The sequence below is a fragment of the Helicoverpa armigera genome, chromosome 4, assembly GCF_030705265.1.
Source record: "Helicoverpa armigera isolate CAAS_96S chromosome 4, ASM3070526v1, whole genome shotgun sequence".
Lineage (NCBI taxonomy): Eukaryota > Metazoa > Arthropoda > Insecta > Lepidoptera > Noctuidae > Helicoverpa > Helicoverpa armigera.
Genome location: NC_087123.1, coordinates 6,701,374 through 6,719,776, shown reverse-complemented (window position 1 = coordinate 6,719,776; position 18,403 = coordinate 6,701,374). Strand labels below are relative to the sequence as shown.

Here is an 18,403-nt window from a genome sequence, read left to right as displayed (position 1 = left end):
GTAAAGCTGTTTGAATCAGAAAATTGAATCGTGCGGTAGAAATCAGATTCAGCAATCATAACAGCCGTTTATTGAGTTAGGGAGCAGCCTACCCGCAGGAGATCAGGAGTTCCGAATCAAGTCGGAGTAACTAGTCGCGAATGTGTCTCCAACTTGTTAGTTTGTAGATATTATACGGATAACTACTCGTAGTTAGCGAGTGAGCGTAGTTAACTTTTATTTGAAATGTTATTTACCTAGTTAACAATAAAGCTGAAATGCGGAAAATATTTGATCAGGTACCTAAATTGGAATTTGCGTTACCATTTTCCTACTTCCAATCGTTTCTTTGAAAAATAAAATGGTGCCCATTATCTACGAGTAAAATGTATTTTATTGGATACTTTGTACATTCGAAATTGTTTATTTTATTCGTTATTCGCAAGTAAGAAGAGACAGACAAACGATACACTTCTTTGAAAATAAAAGTAAAACACGTAATCTCCACACTAAGAACACAGTTCATGTAGCTAGGAACATAGTGGCAAGTCGTGAATCGTGAGTGGTTTCTTACCTTGACATAAGCTCGTTCAGTGTCGACGAGTTCCAGGAGTACCTTCTTGAGCTTATCGGCATCGGAGAGGTGTCGCGAGGGCGTGCCGGCCGCGGCACTGGCCACGCTGCCGGTGGGGCTGCCGCGTCGCGTCTCGGCCGGCGAGCGGCACCACCCCGTCACCTGCTCGGCACTCTGTCCCACCACAAACGTTATTGTATCACGCCGAAATATATGGCTCAAAAATATACTGGTTTTTATTTTTATGTTAGAGCCTAATTTCAGTGTATGTAAGGCCACGTTACCTACCCTACGTAAAACCGGTCCCTGGTACGTACCTACAGGTAACTTTCTGTAGTAACAATCACATTAATGTATCCTAAACTTATTAACATTCTATAAATATATAAGCTCTTAGATACCGAATTACAAACTTATTACACCTAAAAGCGAAGATTAATAAGAAAGAGACACCAATTAAAACAATAGGTACCCCGGAGCAATTAATATAATCTACGTAAACGGACGGGATAGATAACGCCAACATAATCTCAGTCACTATTCTAAGAGATATTTTCGGCAATGATAAAATCAATAGATATCCATAAATGTGTAAAGGTAGAGGAAGGGATATAATAGGGGACGCTGACTGAATCTCCAGAGACGATTATTATTTTCGAGAGAGACATTACCATGCGGGTACGCTAACGAAATAAAACGGGAATATTCTCGAAGAGCTAGATAATTGAATCGGGGATTAAGTCGCAAAGGCGTGCATGTGACGAGCGTGGTAATGTATTTTTTTGTTATTTTGTAAAATACCTTAAGTAGATTTTCGATCTCGAACGAGTTAGTTCGGGAGCTGACTTTCGGTGGACCAGTGCTGACTGCGTCGCCGTGCCCGTCTTGGTCCGGGCTGTACAACTCCTTACCTGTATTGCATTTTATAAGTCAATTTTTGATAAAGAGATATCGACTTTTCTAATACGATGTTGCTAAGTTTGTGGAAAATATAAACTACGAATAAGTATGTACTTGGTAGGTCCGTGAAACTCATTACCGATATTGTTTCAAGTAGGTATGTAAATCACAGTTTATATTTATAAGAAACGAAGAAATTGCAAAAGTTTTATGAATATCCATCATTCAAGTAGATGGATAACAGTAGGCACAATGTACAGGTAAAATTACCTCGGCATGATAAATACGAAGGACTTTATATAGAGACGCCTCTCGGAGTTTTATTATGTTCTAAACCGGAATTTAAACGTGGGTAAGAGTTTCCCCGAAATCAAAATTGAATGGCTCATTTTGTGTGTTCCCTTTACCTTTTACTTAAAACGTTGCTATATCAAATCATATTCTTTATCTCTTTGATATTTGAACCGACTCGATATAGATTTAAGCTGTAAAAATATGTCTTTTGGCACACATGCTCACGCAGCATTCAGTATGATACTAACGATCTCTCCTCAAATCCTCTTTTAATACGAAAAGATTAAGAAATCTGAAATCAAAATGTTCAATAAAACTGGTTTGAAAAGAGATGCTCAGATTTCAATAACATGAGAGGAAATTACACTGTTCGTGATGAAACTTTCATGTAAAGGCCGCTTTATGACAAGAAGTCACACAATGAGTTTTTGGCCGCGGTAAGTCAACATCGGGCACAAGCAAATAGCCCTAGGCGAGGTCGTGGCCTTTATTTAGAGTACCGGTATTTTTGTTGCAGAATTAGCACAGCAGCGAAAGTTACTATTTTTAACTCATTGTGTTTGAAAGTCATGAAGAAATACCACTTAATCGGAACAAAACCTAAAATCGTATGAACGAACATTCTAAAATGCATATATCCATAAGTATTTCTACTACTGTAGCTGACATTTTCCTGAAAACCCATTAGACGAATGATATGTTCACTATGTTTGTCGTAATAAATAGTGTGTTTGCTAGCGTGAAAGCTTTCCATTGTTGGCCAACTGCGATTCGAAGTCAGGTCGCGTCAAGCCGCACTCCGATACTCCTATAACTGTCATAAAACAAACAACAACTACACGTCGAGTCAATACGTGGTTATAATTGCCTCTTATGTGGCTGGAGCACGAGCCGTGAAATAAATTACTGCAAACCTTCAGATAGAGCACCAATTTGGATCGGTAACTTTAAATAATGGCCCGCCAACAGAAATGCCTCCAGCTAGAAACAAGAAAGAAAAAGGAGTGGAAAAAATTCGCAAGGAAATAATAATTCTCAATTTACTTCTTTCATAAGGAAAACCAGGCTGCCTTTCGCAGAACGAATTAAATTTATAATATGACCCAAACAGATTTTAACTGCTTTTTCGGGGATTAAAAATGTTTGTCCGTTAAATAGGTCAGCTTTAGAGCTGTAGTGCTAAACATGACTACTTGTAATTAGTTTAGGTTCTTAGTGCAAAGTAGAGAGCTAAGTGTGGCTATATTATCAGAAGACGTTGCGCTGTGTAAACTACCTATTGTTACAAAGTTAATAACACACAATCATGACGAGCGAGCGCAGCGTTCAATAAGCGTACTGGCATATCTTCTGTATACTAAGGCTGGTGGAACAGTATTTGCCAAGTAGGTACATTGCTATCGTATCGCATTCTGATTGTGGCTTTCACAGCATCTGATGATTGTGTATACGGTAAACAATGCTTTCGCTGAACCAGCATAGGTATAAATAACGACAATGAACGGAATCCCGGCGTGGTAACGATGATCGATAAATAATCCGCATCGTGCGATAGGTAGTTGTTATGCACAAGGCATTACTGGCTGACAGCCACAATTCCAAAATGAAGATTCAGGGCTATTCTGTAGCGATGCCAACTATTACGTAAAAGAAAATATTATTGAAGAGTTGCATGCTAAGCATTATGGCATAACAAAATACATATATTACAGTTATGTCATTTGCTTTTATTACTTAATTACATTATTATTCGGTCTCCGTATGATTTATCTTAGTGTAGAATGTAGTGGAGTGCCTAATCGCTTACACAAACAAGACGATTTATAAGCTGAAGATTTATAATTTATAGGTGTATAAATGTGAATGCTTCATGAAGCAGAAATGTTGTATTCGAAAATAAATGTTTTTCAAAAGGTATATTGCATTACTGAAATAATCACCATGACGTTGCGGTTACTTTCAAATAGCGAGCCAAAGGGGGTAATATAATACAAAACGTAAGCTAAAAACGTTTTGCTAAGTAAAATGCGTCGTCATCTAAAGTGAAAAATAGAGGCCGTGGGCGGGTCACATGAAAACATGATGAATGTTCATAGACCATGTACTGTAGTAGGTATAACATTAATTTCAATATTCTAATTATTCAAAGTTCAACATAAAAGTTTCAAAAGTAGGTAAAAGTTAAGGACAGCCGATTGATGACAAAGTCAAACAAAAGGTAGATGTTTGCGTAGGTGGTGAGAGTAGTGAAGTGAAGGGCGAGGTGGATGTGGTCGAGTACTCACTCCAGGCGGGCGCGGGCACGATGAGGCCGGATATCATGTCGTCGGAGATGACTGGCGGCTCGCTGGGAGGCGGCGGGCACACGAGGGAATCGATTATGTCGTCGGTGGCGGCGCGCATCACGCCCGTCAGCTCCGGCGGCTCCGTGCGCGACGACCTGGGTATAAATCGCTGCTCAAACCGATATCTAAATAACAATCTTCTTCCCAACCATAAAACGGGATTACTCGATTTACAGAAACAACACGTGATGTGTTTTTTCTGGATTGTATATGAATGCCTTGCTATTGTGTAGAAAGTTATATAACACACAAAAGTAAATAACACTGTGGGCACCAATAACTCGCTTCGAGCGCTAGCATTGCGATTATGAAAATAAAACGAAAACAATTAAGGCAACAACGACATCGCAACTTTGAAATGAAAACGGAATTGAACACCACTTTTATGTGGTGATATTACGTTTGGAAAATACGTTAAGTAAAAGTGTACTTTATTTTGCTTTCACTTTTTCCTTTTCCGTTTCACGTTTCACGATGGCACAGTTAGCTTTGAGCCTATATAGGGTTACATCGGTGTGTAATGTAAGTTACGTAATGCTTTAATTATACGCATAAACTTCACCAGGTTTAACAAGACAATAAAACCGAGCGCCTTCAAGCCGGAAAGGCTTTATACGAGCGGGAAGATGAAACAACTCACAACAATAATAATATCGTGTCGCGAGTGCTTGTTTCGAGATGACATTTGTTGGGAAGCATTATTTGAGGCGGCGCGGGTGCGGTAACGTCGAGAGGCTCAATTGCGGTCGTTCACAATGGCTGGTGCGCGGTGGCGGGCGCCGGAGCCAGGTGGAGGCCGGCGCAGAGCTGCAGGCGGGCACTATGTAGGTCGCAGCGAGCGCTTCAGTAAACTTGTCGCGGCCGCGAAAGGTCAGGTGTATGAGGGCGGGAAATGCCGATGAACAGGCCTTCCACCCTGCCCCGGCTGCGCGCTCTTTAACTTCCGTTTTATTAGGTGCTAGGCGCCCGCTTTCCTGTTTGTCAGTGGTACTTCGAATCTCGCTAAATGGGAACGCTGTTCGACCTTTTATATTAAGAAATATTCTCGTCGGTATCTGCTATGAATAATTGTATTTTAACGACCTCTCGACGCCGTGCTTCTCGATTAATGAACACAAACTGTTTCATTGATGTTTCATGCAATTTCAGGAAATTTTGATATTTTAAGGATGCAAATTGTTAAATTTTTTTTAATGGCCATAAAAGTAAACCACGTCGATAGGTATAAATACCTCATCATCATGACGAGGGACAGTTCCTCTTGCAAAACGCTCTCCAGGTACATCATATCTAGGTCAGATACGATCGCTCCGTTGATCACCATTATTTCGTCGCCTTTGATTATACCTGACAGAAAAATGAAAAAGACTGTACTTGGAATGATTGTTCATATTTTTTTCAAATATGGGTTGAACGTGGGTTGAACAGTATATTACAGAGCAACGTAAATTAAAAGTTCAATATCTACTACTCTATACAATTCAAATGTTTCGTATTTCTCTGAAATACGACCGGACGTCATTTAAAAATGCAGATGGATTTGAGACAGTTATATAGAGTAAAAGCAGCGATGAGAGTATAAAATGAAAGAGAATGCGGCTAGCTGGCGCGTTGCATAAAATATATTATGCAAGCTACAGATTTCGTAGAACTTTTATCACAAGAAATATTATGATGTATTTTACTTATAAACTTCAGCGAAATGCAGGCGGTAAAGATGGAAATATAACGTGAGGCGGCGATAAATTACCATTTTGCATGGCGACGCTCTTGTCTTCGACGCGGCTCACGTAGCAGCAGAGCTCGTCTTGTCGCTCGGCGTTCTCAATGAGCTCGGCTTCTACGCTGAAGCCCCACATCTGCTCCAGCGTCGTGCGTTGTAATTCCACTTGATACAGGATCTTGGCGCACACTTCAACAACTTCATGTGTGTGCAACTATATAACAATCAATAGTAATATCACTATGTGTGTTTAGCGTTTTGCTAATTCGAGGCGTAAAGGAAAGCTCAGTTCCATTTCAAATTATTTACCGTTTTGCTCAAATTCAGAACTGTTAAAAAGGTCGGGTTTCTCGACCGTGGTCAAAAACATGTGTCAAGTAGGATTTGCAAAACGACACGCTTCATTCTCTAGTGCCTTAAATGGGCAAAACAAACAGCGACCACCGAAGTTATAAATATGAGACATAGGTCTGTTTATTTTGAAGACAAAGTGACAACCCGTCCACATGGAACACGGTCGGAAAATTGATGATGGGCTTACCCGGCCCTGTGGGACACACTAAATAATTAGCCGGAGGATATTCTTGAACAATATATGTGAATATGACTGAAAAAGGTATAACTTTGAATACTATTGTTTTCGAACAGCAAAAAGAAAAATGTATAAATTCATTTTATAAAATTTACATTTTCCTGCTTTAAATAACTTTTCCGAAGTTGTGACTTTTGCATTGTTTGTTTGTGGAGCACGTACCCACCCAAGTATTGTAATTTATTCGTGTGAAAGTATTAAATTGTCGAGTTCTTTTCATAAAGAGCCGGTAATTAAATAATTATGTAGACATCTTTATAGAATATAACCTACTAAATGTACCTAAATACTATCGCTCCTAACAAAGACTAAATATGTTTTTTATTACGAGTGTGACAGACTTGAATAGCTTTTTGTTTAAAATCATGATAAGGGGTAGGTAGAATATAATCCTTGTACTGTCGGACCTCAATCAGTGTAAGCCTTCCCCGCACAACTACAACGCCTTGCTCTAAAACACAATTAAGGAGATTAAGCTACCGACTCTGAAGATTAAATATTATATGTGACATGAATTTCTTAAAACTGAGCAAGGCCTGAAATTATTTTCTGTATCTTTTGTTAACGTTAAGTTTGAACTTGCAGAAATGCAATACGTAAGAAGAAACGAAGAAACAACCCGAAAAGCTTTTACAACAATACAAAAACCCAAAGCATCAATATTTATTTGTTTGAAATCATTTTCGTCCCTCAAAATTTTGTTGTGTTCAGTTTTACCGTTTACTCAAAGGATTACGAGATCTCTTCACAAATAGAATTCGTTCAAACAACAAGCAAAATGGGATTTAACTTCGTCATATGCATTTCGCATTCGTTGATCCTAAAGTAACAGTAATATAACTTTTTGATAACCTTTCCACGCTGTGTCGCGTGAAGCCTGTGACGGAATGGGCTCTGTCAGACCCTACTCATGTCAACCTCGGTCACAAAACATTTTATACTTTTATTTTCACTTGCACGAATGTGTACCTCATATTTATTCTGACTTTACAGTAGCCTCACGTTTGTGTCAAGCACTATCGTGATTCTAATTAATGAAAAGGCTATCTTTCATATTTGTTTGTGAATTCAAATTATGTTAACGAGTTTTTGCCTAAGCGAGGAGTCGATTTTGTTTTTTCTGTTTGTTTTTTGTTCTATACGTAAGTTTAAAAGATCGTCATTTAAAAAAAAGTTATGTTCAGTTTTTTACCAAACTATTAACATAAAAAGTAGGTAACTTAGTTCGAAGCTAGTTACTGCCTGCGTTGGAAATTTTATAAGTTTGATACTTCTTAAATTTTTATTATTGAAATTGTGTCGTAAACTTCAAGAACTTATTAGAAAAATGTTTTTTTTTGCTTATGAAAACTTTGGAATTTTCAAGATGCTGAAAGAAGTGGAGAAGAGTTAGAGAAAGTTTTACTTACGTAGGTTTCAATGAGATCGCTGCGATGTGGCACGAAATAGTTGTGATCTTCCATGTCCCGCCTCTTCTTGACCCTGACGAAGTGTTCGAGGGCGTTGAGCGAGCGTCGTGCGCAGGCGGCGGCGAGGAACTCCTCGACGGACATGCCCTCGCGCACGCCCACCGTGGCCGTGGTGCCCTCCGGCAGCGAGACGCGCACGGCCGCCTCCCCGTCCTCGCGGGACATCTGCTTCCAGCATATCAACATCGGATTGTACTACGTGTTGTATTGAATACGCGTTTTTCTTGTTTACAATGAATAATAACATATTTTGAATCTCGAGGATAATGAATCTTGATAAAATTAACAACGGCATTTCATCGCTAAAGCCTGCCCTTAGCCATTAATAACTTCTCAATATCACAAGTTCTTAGAAGGATGAAAATAGTTTCGGTATGAAATGAAATTCGAAGACGCAACTTAGAACAAACGAAATAGCTAAACTAAATCAACACTTCAGAGCAAATCCCTATTTCAAATTAAATTATAGCGACTCATGGAGAGCAAATCTCGAGCTCTGCTCACTAGTGCCGACAGTTCTATTCAAATAGGGCTATTTGAATAGAAGTGTCAAGACGAGCTTGGATTGGACCTACAAGAGTTTTATTTATAACATAAGTAAGTACATATTGCTTATGTGAATAGATAATATTATTATTATAATAAATAATTCCACCACGAATTTTGTCGAACCAAGATCAAATTATGAAAAATATTTTCTAATTTGAGTTCAGAATAAGTTCAAAATCTAAGCAAATATTCAATTGCTCACAATAATAGTGTACAAGTAAATAAATCCACCACATATGATAGAGACCATGAATAAGGCAAATAATAATCCTTGTCTTTGTAACAATTTGCACAAATGTTGGATCGGAAGATAACTCATAACTTAGTCCAATCTGCTTACACATAATTTTGTGATTACGGTAGGATTGCTGAAACAACAACATTAAGTAATGACTGGCAGTAAGCGGAGAGCGGTTTGTCTCGAGTAATAGTCTTTTTTCGTGACGTTCTGTATTACGACCTCGCCAAGGATTAGGGGACACGCCACATCGGCATTTCCAATTCGGAAGCTTTGTTGTGGCTTTTATCTTACTTTATTAGTCCACATAGATAATGTAAAAACGTTCGGTACTTTTTCAAGCTTCTTATTTTCCGCTGTACGTATGATTTTTTACTTGATTTCTGTTGGGAGCTTTCAGTTTCCCAAATGACACCCAAACGTCCGGGTCGACATTTACATTCGTTTTCATTCTGTTCGTGCTCTTCTATAGCTATTAAATAGAGTAAATGATTACGAAAGCACATTCAGTATATGCGAGGTTGTATGAAGCACGTTTGTACACTTCCAAATGACTCCGCTACCTGAGGGAAAAGCGCTCACGTATATTACTTACGGCCATATTCAGTAATACAACTGCTTTTATAGGTCTATAACGAAGTAGGGGTGGATTTATTTCTAACAACTTACAATTATAACTTTATTAAGGTATAAGTTTTTTTACAATACGTTTTGTGGGCTTACTTCTCATTCTGTTTCGATGTTCCTGTATTTTAAATCCCTAAATAACCTATGTGTATAAGCTATGGATGAGAGGTGTTGCTCGATTTGCAGTTCACGATTCCGAAAAAATATTCCCCATCCAAAGTAGCGGACGAATTAGAATACTTATATTAATTTACGGCCATTTGGGTTTATGCGAGTTGAAGAGCTACTACACAACCGTAGCGGTAGCACATTCTACGGAACATTTAATGAAAAATGTCAGGTGGGCACTTAAATAAAATGTCCTTTTTCAAGTACATATTACTTTGAAGTTTGACTTAGCAAAAGTATGCCTCCATGTGTATTCTGAAATACAAAAAGCTAAAAATATTTCTTCCATTTTGAAAGAAAAAGGTGATTCCTTATTTCGTAGAGATATAGAAAATACAGAAGTTATTTTTAACCTTAATTTTATCCGTAATCATCTGTAAAACGTTATCCATATTTTAACACAAAAGAATATATTATAGGATAATATAACAAACACTTGCCTGCATGGAACGCCTGCTAGATCCAGAGTTGGAACGCGACAGTTGCGGCGCGCGCCTCTTGGTGGCGCCGCGCCCGGCCAGCAAGTTGTTCAGCAGCGACGGCGACCGCGCGCAGATAAACGCGTGGAAAGATGACACCGTGAACACTCCTAGCTTGTTCAGCGTGCTCTTTGTGCCCCGGGAGACGTGAGTTAGCAGCGACTGTTACAAATATTTCTATTACAGTAATCAACCTATTATTTCAGCAATTTCTATCAAAATCACTGAACCGAAAGAGGAAAATCCTCAGTAAAGAAAATATTAACATTTTTGGCTTCAGACATCAGTGTGTCTTGCAGGATCATAAAATATTCACATAGGTATTTCTATCCTCAAAGGATATTGATATATCCGTTAATCAAACCCATTTCTGTGCAAAATTGTAAGCAACTTTTATTATTCGCATGTTGGGGACCATTATGACGTCCCGTGACATGGGTCGCGGCGTAACAGATTCCAACCCCGTTCCCCCGGTCAACGGAACTGTCAATTTGATAGCGAAGCCAACAAATTTCCTTTCTCTGTCACCTCGATGAAATCACTTGACAATTTCAACACCCCTCTCTTGTCTTATTATCGGGTGATAAATTACGATCAGCGCGTTGTTTTCGTAATAATATTTGGTACACAGGTTTATTAACGACTGGTGAGCAACGTAAATAAAATTCAAGTGACATGATTCATCGTGGTGACCGAGGTGAGTATACATGAGTAACGTTGAAAGTATATAATATAAAAAGAAAATTTTGACGAAACTTTTCATGTAGCATAGTTGAGAATCACCGGAATAAATCCAAGCTGAGGCCACAGACAAAGTTTTTGTGGGCCGACGACAAATAAAAAGTTATGGAGATTTTACTACTTCATTAGGTAAGGTCACTTTTGCGAGCAGTAAACTCGATTTCGTTAACCATTTACCTTGGGATTGGGGAGTTCGCCGCTCTGAAGGCTCGCCATATAACAACGCAATCGGAATTGCTCACAGTGTAGACGTTCAAGGTTTTCTTCCCACTGCAGCATTTGGACAGCCAGTTGTGCCCGAGTCTCGGGATCAGAAACTACTGACTGTTGCAGATCTGCCATATGTTTAAGCTTGTGATCCTGTAATTGTCGAGAGCGTTACTTATGCAAAAAATGCGCTACTTACTGACGACTGGGCTTACGTTAAGAGTGCATGTAACGTATTTTGAATAGTCCGAGCGCGGTCGTCTAACTCGCGCCCGAGTATGACGTGTGCTATGAATATTAATAAGCGCGTGCTTCCACCTGCCTGTGATAACTATCACGGTGATAAAATAGATTGTTTCTAACTATAACCATGTGTTTCCGACCTTAATTACGGTACCTATTTTGAATATTTTGCATCACAAGAAGTCATCTGAAATTCATAAAGTCATACGTTTTGTAGCTTCTAATTAAGATAGCAAATTATAACAGGGTGTCTGAGCGCCGTTCCTTAAAAGGTTTATTATCATTAAGGTAATTGGTTTATTGAGATAATTTCAAGTAAAAAAATCATTTCTATCTAAATTGTGTGACCTCCTTTATTTCCCTCTTAGCCAATGCAATTCTCATCAATGCAACCAGACAATCGCATGGTATTTGCTTCATTTCCGTAACAGTTAATCGAAAATACATGTCTGACAGAGCGTATTCGTATGTGGTAAATATGGAGTAGTGTGAGGTGGCCACAAAGGCTTTGATGCGTGCTGCGGTCACCCCGTGCGGGTCAGAAATTGGCGCGATTTACACGAGGAACGTTTCGAACCGCACGCCGCCGACTCGGCTCGGAGCTCACATATGTGTTCTGTTAAATACATAACATTGAGAGTACCTAACGGAGAAGAGGTTTGTGCGTAGATTTGTACCATCTTCCTTTAATGTGGACTACTTAAATTGGTATAAAATATGTAGTAGTACAATATCGATACCTCGTTTGCATCGAAATGCATTACTTACAAGTTATATAAAGTTTGTCTTAACACAGTTTCGCTCAAGTAGACGTGATGCATTCACAAGATTTGTTATTCAACTAGGATTAACAACGTGAAGGTAGGCGCCCCATGAAATTGCTCTTTGTGATTATGTAGACATAGCAGAGTGTAGAAATCGCTCGACGAAAATACATTCATGGTAGTCAAACAATGCTCTGTTGGTTTAGGTCATGCGATGCGCTGTTTGGGTTGAGCAGTGTATAACTTCTCCGGGAATTCACTTTGTGCTATAGTGCATTTTCATTTTGTTTAGTCGCGATCAATAGGTATTAACCTAGTGTTCCACTTTATCATAAAGGCTGTTTTTAATATCGTGAGGATTTCAATACGCACGCAAAATAGCCCACGCGTGATATCTGCAAGTTTGTGTCTGTTTCATAAATGAATCTCATGGCTATTGTAATATAACTATTGCATAATATAAAATGGAAATCCACGGTTGATGATCGTGGTAAAATCCTATTTTTAGAAATAATATTATTAAAACTAATATATAGGTATAAGATAAGAAGAAATATCATCAACCCTGAATATTTAATGGCAGGACAATGAGCATGATTAATGTGTATTATTTTTACTTACAGATTCAATCGCCTTCTCAAGGCGATATATTTCTTCTTGAAGTAAATGAAGGGTCCCAGTCTTTCCACGGTGACGAGCGAAGGCAGCAGCACATGCACTATGTATGCTATTCACCCAGTTTTCCAGTTCAATCTACGAGTTAATGTATTTGTTAATTTACCTATTCCTAATTTTTCATGATGATTTAAAATCTTTACAATAAATAGGTTAGTTGTTTTCTTACCTGACACGGTGCTTGGAATAAGTATGCATCACCAAAAGCAGTGCTAAGACAGAATATGTAGTCGCGCTTGGGGTGCTCCGGTATCGGCTGCATGATAGCTCCATCAACTATGATCAAATGTTTTGGAGCGGCTTCTACGGAGCGGCCTTCGCGAGAATCACAAGGGTAGAAGAGCAGTGTAGTGCCCTTCAAGCACACCCAGTACCCCTTCCAACCACGTTTGCGTGCCAATTCAATCTGATGCTTTTTACGCAGCAGCCACTTCTTCACACTCAAAAACCTGAACGAAACGAAAAGTGAAAAAGTCAAAAGTTTGTACTACAAACTACGTGCAGAACTAAAAACACACGAGGACATATTTTATAGTCTATTTAATCACATTGATTTATGAATTAGCTGATAGCAACATAATTAAACGTGAATTTATGTGAGGAACGTGAATTATCTCGATATCAGTAGCAGGTAGCGCGGCTTCGTTTCAGTAGCTAAGTCGTGGCTTACGCCTCGTAAGTTTGTTATTAAGTTTACCAGTAACGGGTGACAACGCAATTACACGTAACGACGTAGACAAAATTGTTTTACTGGTTAAAGTGGCGTGTTTTTAAGGCATCTGATGAAACCTTATTATAATAACGTGAAGTTATCTAGTTTGGGAGGAAATTGATTGCAAATAAGTTTGATTACCGTTGTGTTTTGGCGAGTTGGCGTGTACCAGTTTACCAAAAAGTATTATCTGAATTATTGTAGGTTCTTCATTAATATAGACGTAATGGCTTCAAGTCACTTAAGCCTAAATTACTAGCCTATACAATTCACCAATGTGTTTCAAATTACACAGTAAGCAGGTTGACAAGTCTTATCTGCCAAATTATGTGAATTCTCATTTTGTAACTGGACAATCCATCAAAAGCCTGCGTGCTGCAGAGGACACGTCTGTCTGTCAGTCGTGGACGATACTATGTCAGACTTTATGCAATTAAGTGTAAAATTATTTCAGTAAAACAGCCAACAGGACACGCAAAATGTGTACGTATGATGTCTGTAATGCACTCGTATAAGGTGTATCACAAAATACATCAAATAGGCATATTAATATTAGTTATAAACAGATGTAATTAGTAAGTTAATCATGTAATAAAAATATATCATACTGAAATACAAATCACTGCGTAGCGTAGATGCAGACTGTTTGCTTTAGAACAAATAAAACGGATTAGTTTTTTACAGTATTTTTATTTAGTAATTTATATTAACTCACATTTTACTACATATTGTTGTACTAAGGTAATTTAAAATTGCTAGAACAGATGATCTGGACGCTTGAGGAAGAATAAATTATTATTTTCTTCAAGAATACCAAAATAGACAGCAAACATAACAGTCATGTCTATCTTTTTGTCAATGTCTTTCTTCTTGCATGGCAGAATGAAGTGATTTTTGATGAGAGTCCGTATTTTATCTAAAGGTACACCCTTTGAGCGCTTTCCGAGAATTTCCATAGCCCAAATAATTACGTTCACTGGTGTTGGGCATATCTTTTTCACTCGCGCCTTGGTCTTGCGTCTTGAGTCTGTCCGTGCACAAAACAATGTGGAAGTGGAATCCCTTATCTTCATGGTAAGCTTTAAAAAAAACAGTAGACATGATCTTAGATCTCTGGATTACATAGACCATATCGTGGTGAGACCCATTTTTTATTTTAAGTGAATGTAATATTTATATTGCTTCATCTACTTACATTTTAAATGAAATTGTAAGTAATATTTTCACACAGCGTTGCCAAAACTTGACAATTATTTTTGATCACGTCAATTTCACCACAGATTGCTTTTAAAAAAAACTGAGGTTAGGTGAATCAAGTAGGATCTAGATAGATGCACCTCCGTATACATGAGCAGCTAAGAAAAATTATATAAGTCTTATTACTATAATGGCCGAAAAAAGTTTGTTGATAAGTCTAATGAGCGGTATCTTGAAATAATTATTATCTCTTTTAACCAATGCCAGAGAAAAACTAATCTATATTGTAGAGTTTCAGAAATAAATCATTGTATTTTGATAGATAACGAAGAAAATACCTAATATATCTTACATCACGGTTTACAATATAAATAGATTTAACATGTAGGTAACACACAAGGTACGGTCCGTTAAAAGGTAGATAAATGCAGATCTAGCACACTGCAACTACTGTGCAGTCCTCTAATGATTACTTGATAATAGTTGGATTTAATTAACTTCCAACTAGTTTTGAAAGCCAAATTGAATAGTGTAAGCGGTAATAGAGAAATGAGCTGCCTCAATGTCCTGGCTAGATTTGTAAGGATGCATAGTAGATAGAAAGTGCTTACACCATCATCTCTTCTGCTTACACTTTACACGTTCACGATGTTGAATAGGTCACGGCTAAGATTTCCCTGCGGTCATTTGGAATTCATGGAAGAGGAATTGTAGCCTCAAGGAACATAAAGCACGCCGTAGGCTCTCCTAATAGAGACTATGACACTCGACAGAAGGCGGCCGACACACGGACGGCGTCATTTTCCTTTCCTTAGCTTCCCTCCTCGCTTACATTTATTAAGGCTTCTCGAAACAGCACAAAGGACAGGTATTAATAAATACATAAGCCTTTGTTTTGTTGCTACGAGCGCTACAGTGCACAATGAAGTGTCGGTGTAAGCGCACGATACGAACAATGAAACATGTGAAACATATATCACGGTGAGAGTGATTTTATTAATTAATATCATGTTACTGTTCGATTTTTTATGTATTAAAACATGAACATGAATAAAAATAATTGTTACATAGCACTATGGCTGTTGTCATGCTAATCAAGAACAATACTTTCTTTATAATCAGGCTGTTAGACTCGTGGGAGTAGGGGGAAACCCTTGCAAACAGATATCTTTGATATTAATTTCTTTTTCTTGGTAGTATTTGTAAAAATGTTTAATAAGTTAGCTTTATAAAGAATATTTTCTAAAAGATATCGATATTATTCGATTAACGATCTTAACCAAGTTCTTTTCTTAACCAAAAATGTAAGTTACGAAATTATTTGAATTCAACATAACATTTTGAATACGGGTACGGCCGTAGAAATTAAGTCGTAAATAGATCTCTTCTACGCTTCCTTATAATGTCAACAAGACAGAATTTCGTTGCTCCCAACACTTAGTAGTTTATAGTAAAATATTCTCGATATGTAATATATAAATTTCTAGAAACAGATCAGACTTTCAAATGTCCCAGAACATAAAATTATTGAATGTAGGTCTTATGCATTCGAGTACGTAGTGGAACTTTCGAGAACCTTATCGATCTACCCCCATGACCTAAACCTTACAAAACTTAAAGCCTGTGCTCGAGACATGACGGAGGTTCGGAGCACTGCGAGTCAGGTCAGTGTTGGACAGATATAACGCTTATTATTATTGTGAACTAGCTTTCGGGCCGCGGTTTCACCCTAATGTCATTAATGGAAAATTATTGTTGTTTATAAGTTATCCGAAACCATAACTAACACATTTGTTTAAGTTAACCAAATAACACAGAAGCCGATTAGAAATATTGCCTCACAAAAACTACATCTTCACTCGCATATGTTATATAGATTTACGTAAATTCTGTATCAATATAATATGACGTCAAAGTTATGTAGGTATGTTATATTGAGCATGGTATTTTCTTTAAGAAAAGAGAACTACGGAAAAAGGGAGGAATAACGGAGAGCAAAGTTATATTTTAAATGTAATGATTTATCATGATCAATATTTTACCTCTCACTCTTCCGTCCACCCCTATATGTCATTTTTATTTTTGCTTATCCCGGTTTTTCTTATATTGATAGAGTTCGATTTAATCAAAACATATTATTTTGTAACAGAATATAAAGAGTGTGTATTCATTTACTTGAGTACTTATAAAAAAAAAACTCTATTTGGAATAGTGAAGTATCGAATATGTTACGTAATTTTTGTGTGGGATCGCAACTTATAATATTAATTACTATTCCGGATGGGACATAAAAGATTCTTATAACTAAGGTAAATTACCAAAGTCATTAAATTTTGAATGCTTTCTCAAAAAGTTTCCATTTAAGAATTTGAATTATTGAGTACTTAAAGAAGAAAAAAGTGTTTTATATTTCTTGATAATGGTTGGTTTACATTAAAGACCCAGATTTTTTCAAAAAAGAGCAGTACGAAGTCTTCTTAAATGCTAACGGTTGAAATGTTCTGGAATCATAGAGGTACTAAATATGTATATCTGTATTCCTTGGTAAAGGTACATATTATTCTTTTGCATAAGCTTTAGGCGGGAGTACTGTTACAATTTGTGGAGAATTTTCTGAGAAGGACTTACCCAGCTTTCCTGACGGCTCCTGTGCAGTTGAACGATGCGGCTGCGGCGCCAGTCTGCTTGCCTTTATAGGGAGAATTCATCGCGCTCTCGCCCGGATCCTCTTCGTCAGAAACCGCCGTCGTTAGCGACATGCGATCATCATCTGATATCTGCGTACAAATAGCACTATGTTAGAACGAGAAAGTATATTTGGTGATAACGTTAGAGGTATATTTAATTCGTCTTTATTATTGATCTACTAAACCTTTACAGTTAATATAAAATTATAGTATAGTTGATCACAAGTAACCGTATAAAACGCTGGAAAATAAACTTGGTAACAAAATGTAAAATATCTGCTCTGACGTCATTTAAATCTCGCTCAAACAACATAAGTTCAAGCTTGGACACTTTGAACATTTTACAGTATAACGTAGTTTTCACCCCCAGACCACCCTCGTTTCCACTTTTGAAATTGTTACTTCGCCTCTCAGGTACGAAGCTAGGTGCATAGTGGTGCAAAGCACAAGAACGAGTATTAAACGAGACTTTTTCATTACTCTTCACAAAATTATTCCTTACGGTGAATTTTATTTTCTAGTAAGTAATTAAAATATCAAAGCGATGTTTTCCGCTATCAACTTTTTGTCAGATTGATTCCTTTTAGATGAATTTAATTAATTAATTTACTTCTTAAAAGCTTTTTGATCCACCACATTGTTGTGCTATGTTTATTTGCCGGTCGGATACCGGATGTCATAAGGAATACATGCAAGTACAAGTAGTATATGTATGTGAAACGAATTTTCTGTTCTTAAGTTGTATGTAGGCTATTTTTAGGTTGTAGGTTTACTAAATTACTTGTATTTTTTAATTACCTGGACTGCACTACACCCTTCCTATATTATAGATATGTCTTTGGTGACTTGTGGCGTCTGTGCTTGAATAAAATCTATTTGTAAATAAGTGGTTTTGTTTACAGTGTATTTGACCGTTTTACAGATTTTTTAAATGAATTTTATGATTTTTTTGCAATAATAATATTAAAGGAAAACAGTTGTTATGATGTTGTATCTTGCGCTTTTGATCACAACACAGTATACAAGAAAAGAGTTGCTTTGAGGCGCATGCGGACCGCGGTGGCGTGCTCTCGGCTCGATGGCTCTTGACGCCGCACAGCGCCCTTGCCTCCGCCTTTCACGAAAAGAAGACTATATGCCACGACATATTTATAAAATTTACAATAATTGAGTCATGCACCTTTGAAGAATACATGCTTTCGTTGACATCGGTTGCAGGTTCTAAAAATAATTATTTTAA

At 37.6% G+C, this 18,403-nt stretch overlaps 1 protein-coding gene and 1 long non-coding RNA gene across 20 annotated transcripts in view; both read right to left on the bottom strand.

The window, feature by feature from the left end:
• The window catches only part of Sif (still life), an 80,445-nt gene that overhangs the window by 10,227 nt on the left and 51,815 nt on the right, over nt 1–18,403 (bottom strand). For 17 of the 19 annotated variants that reach the window (XM_064034125.1, XM_064034123.1, XM_064034129.1 and 14 more), the window contains 11 exons: nt 17,105–17,253; nt 12,737–13,016; nt 12,514–12,645; nt 10,856–11,038; nt 9,899–10,099; nt 7,817–8,041; nt 5,843–6,029; nt 5,325–5,439; nt 4,033–4,187; nt 1,355–1,464; nt 554–727 (listed from right to left, as the gene is read on the bottom strand). In XM_064034125.1, coding sequence (XP_063890195.1) covers nt 554–727; nt 1,355–1,464; nt 4,033–4,187; nt 5,325–5,439; nt 5,843–6,029; nt 7,817–8,041; nt 9,899–10,099; nt 10,856–11,038; nt 12,514–12,645; nt 12,737–13,016; nt 17,105–17,253 — 1,911 coding nt within the window. The remainder of the gene's footprint in view (nt 1–553; nt 728–1,354; nt 1,465–4,032; nt 4,188–5,324; nt 5,440–5,842; nt 6,030–7,816; nt 8,042–9,898; nt 10,100–10,855; nt 11,039–12,513; nt 12,646–12,736; nt 13,017–17,104; nt 17,254–18,403) is intronic. The other 2 variants (XM_064034134.1, XM_064034135.1) reach the window with 2 other exon arrangements.
• LOC135116701 (uncharacterized) lies at nt 13,950–14,629 on the bottom strand. Its single transcript, XR_010276384.1, has 2 exons — nt 14,475–14,629; nt 13,950–14,358 (listed from the first exon to the last, which is right to left on the bottom strand). It is a non-coding gene; the product is annotated as an uncharacterized LOC135116701 (long non-coding RNA).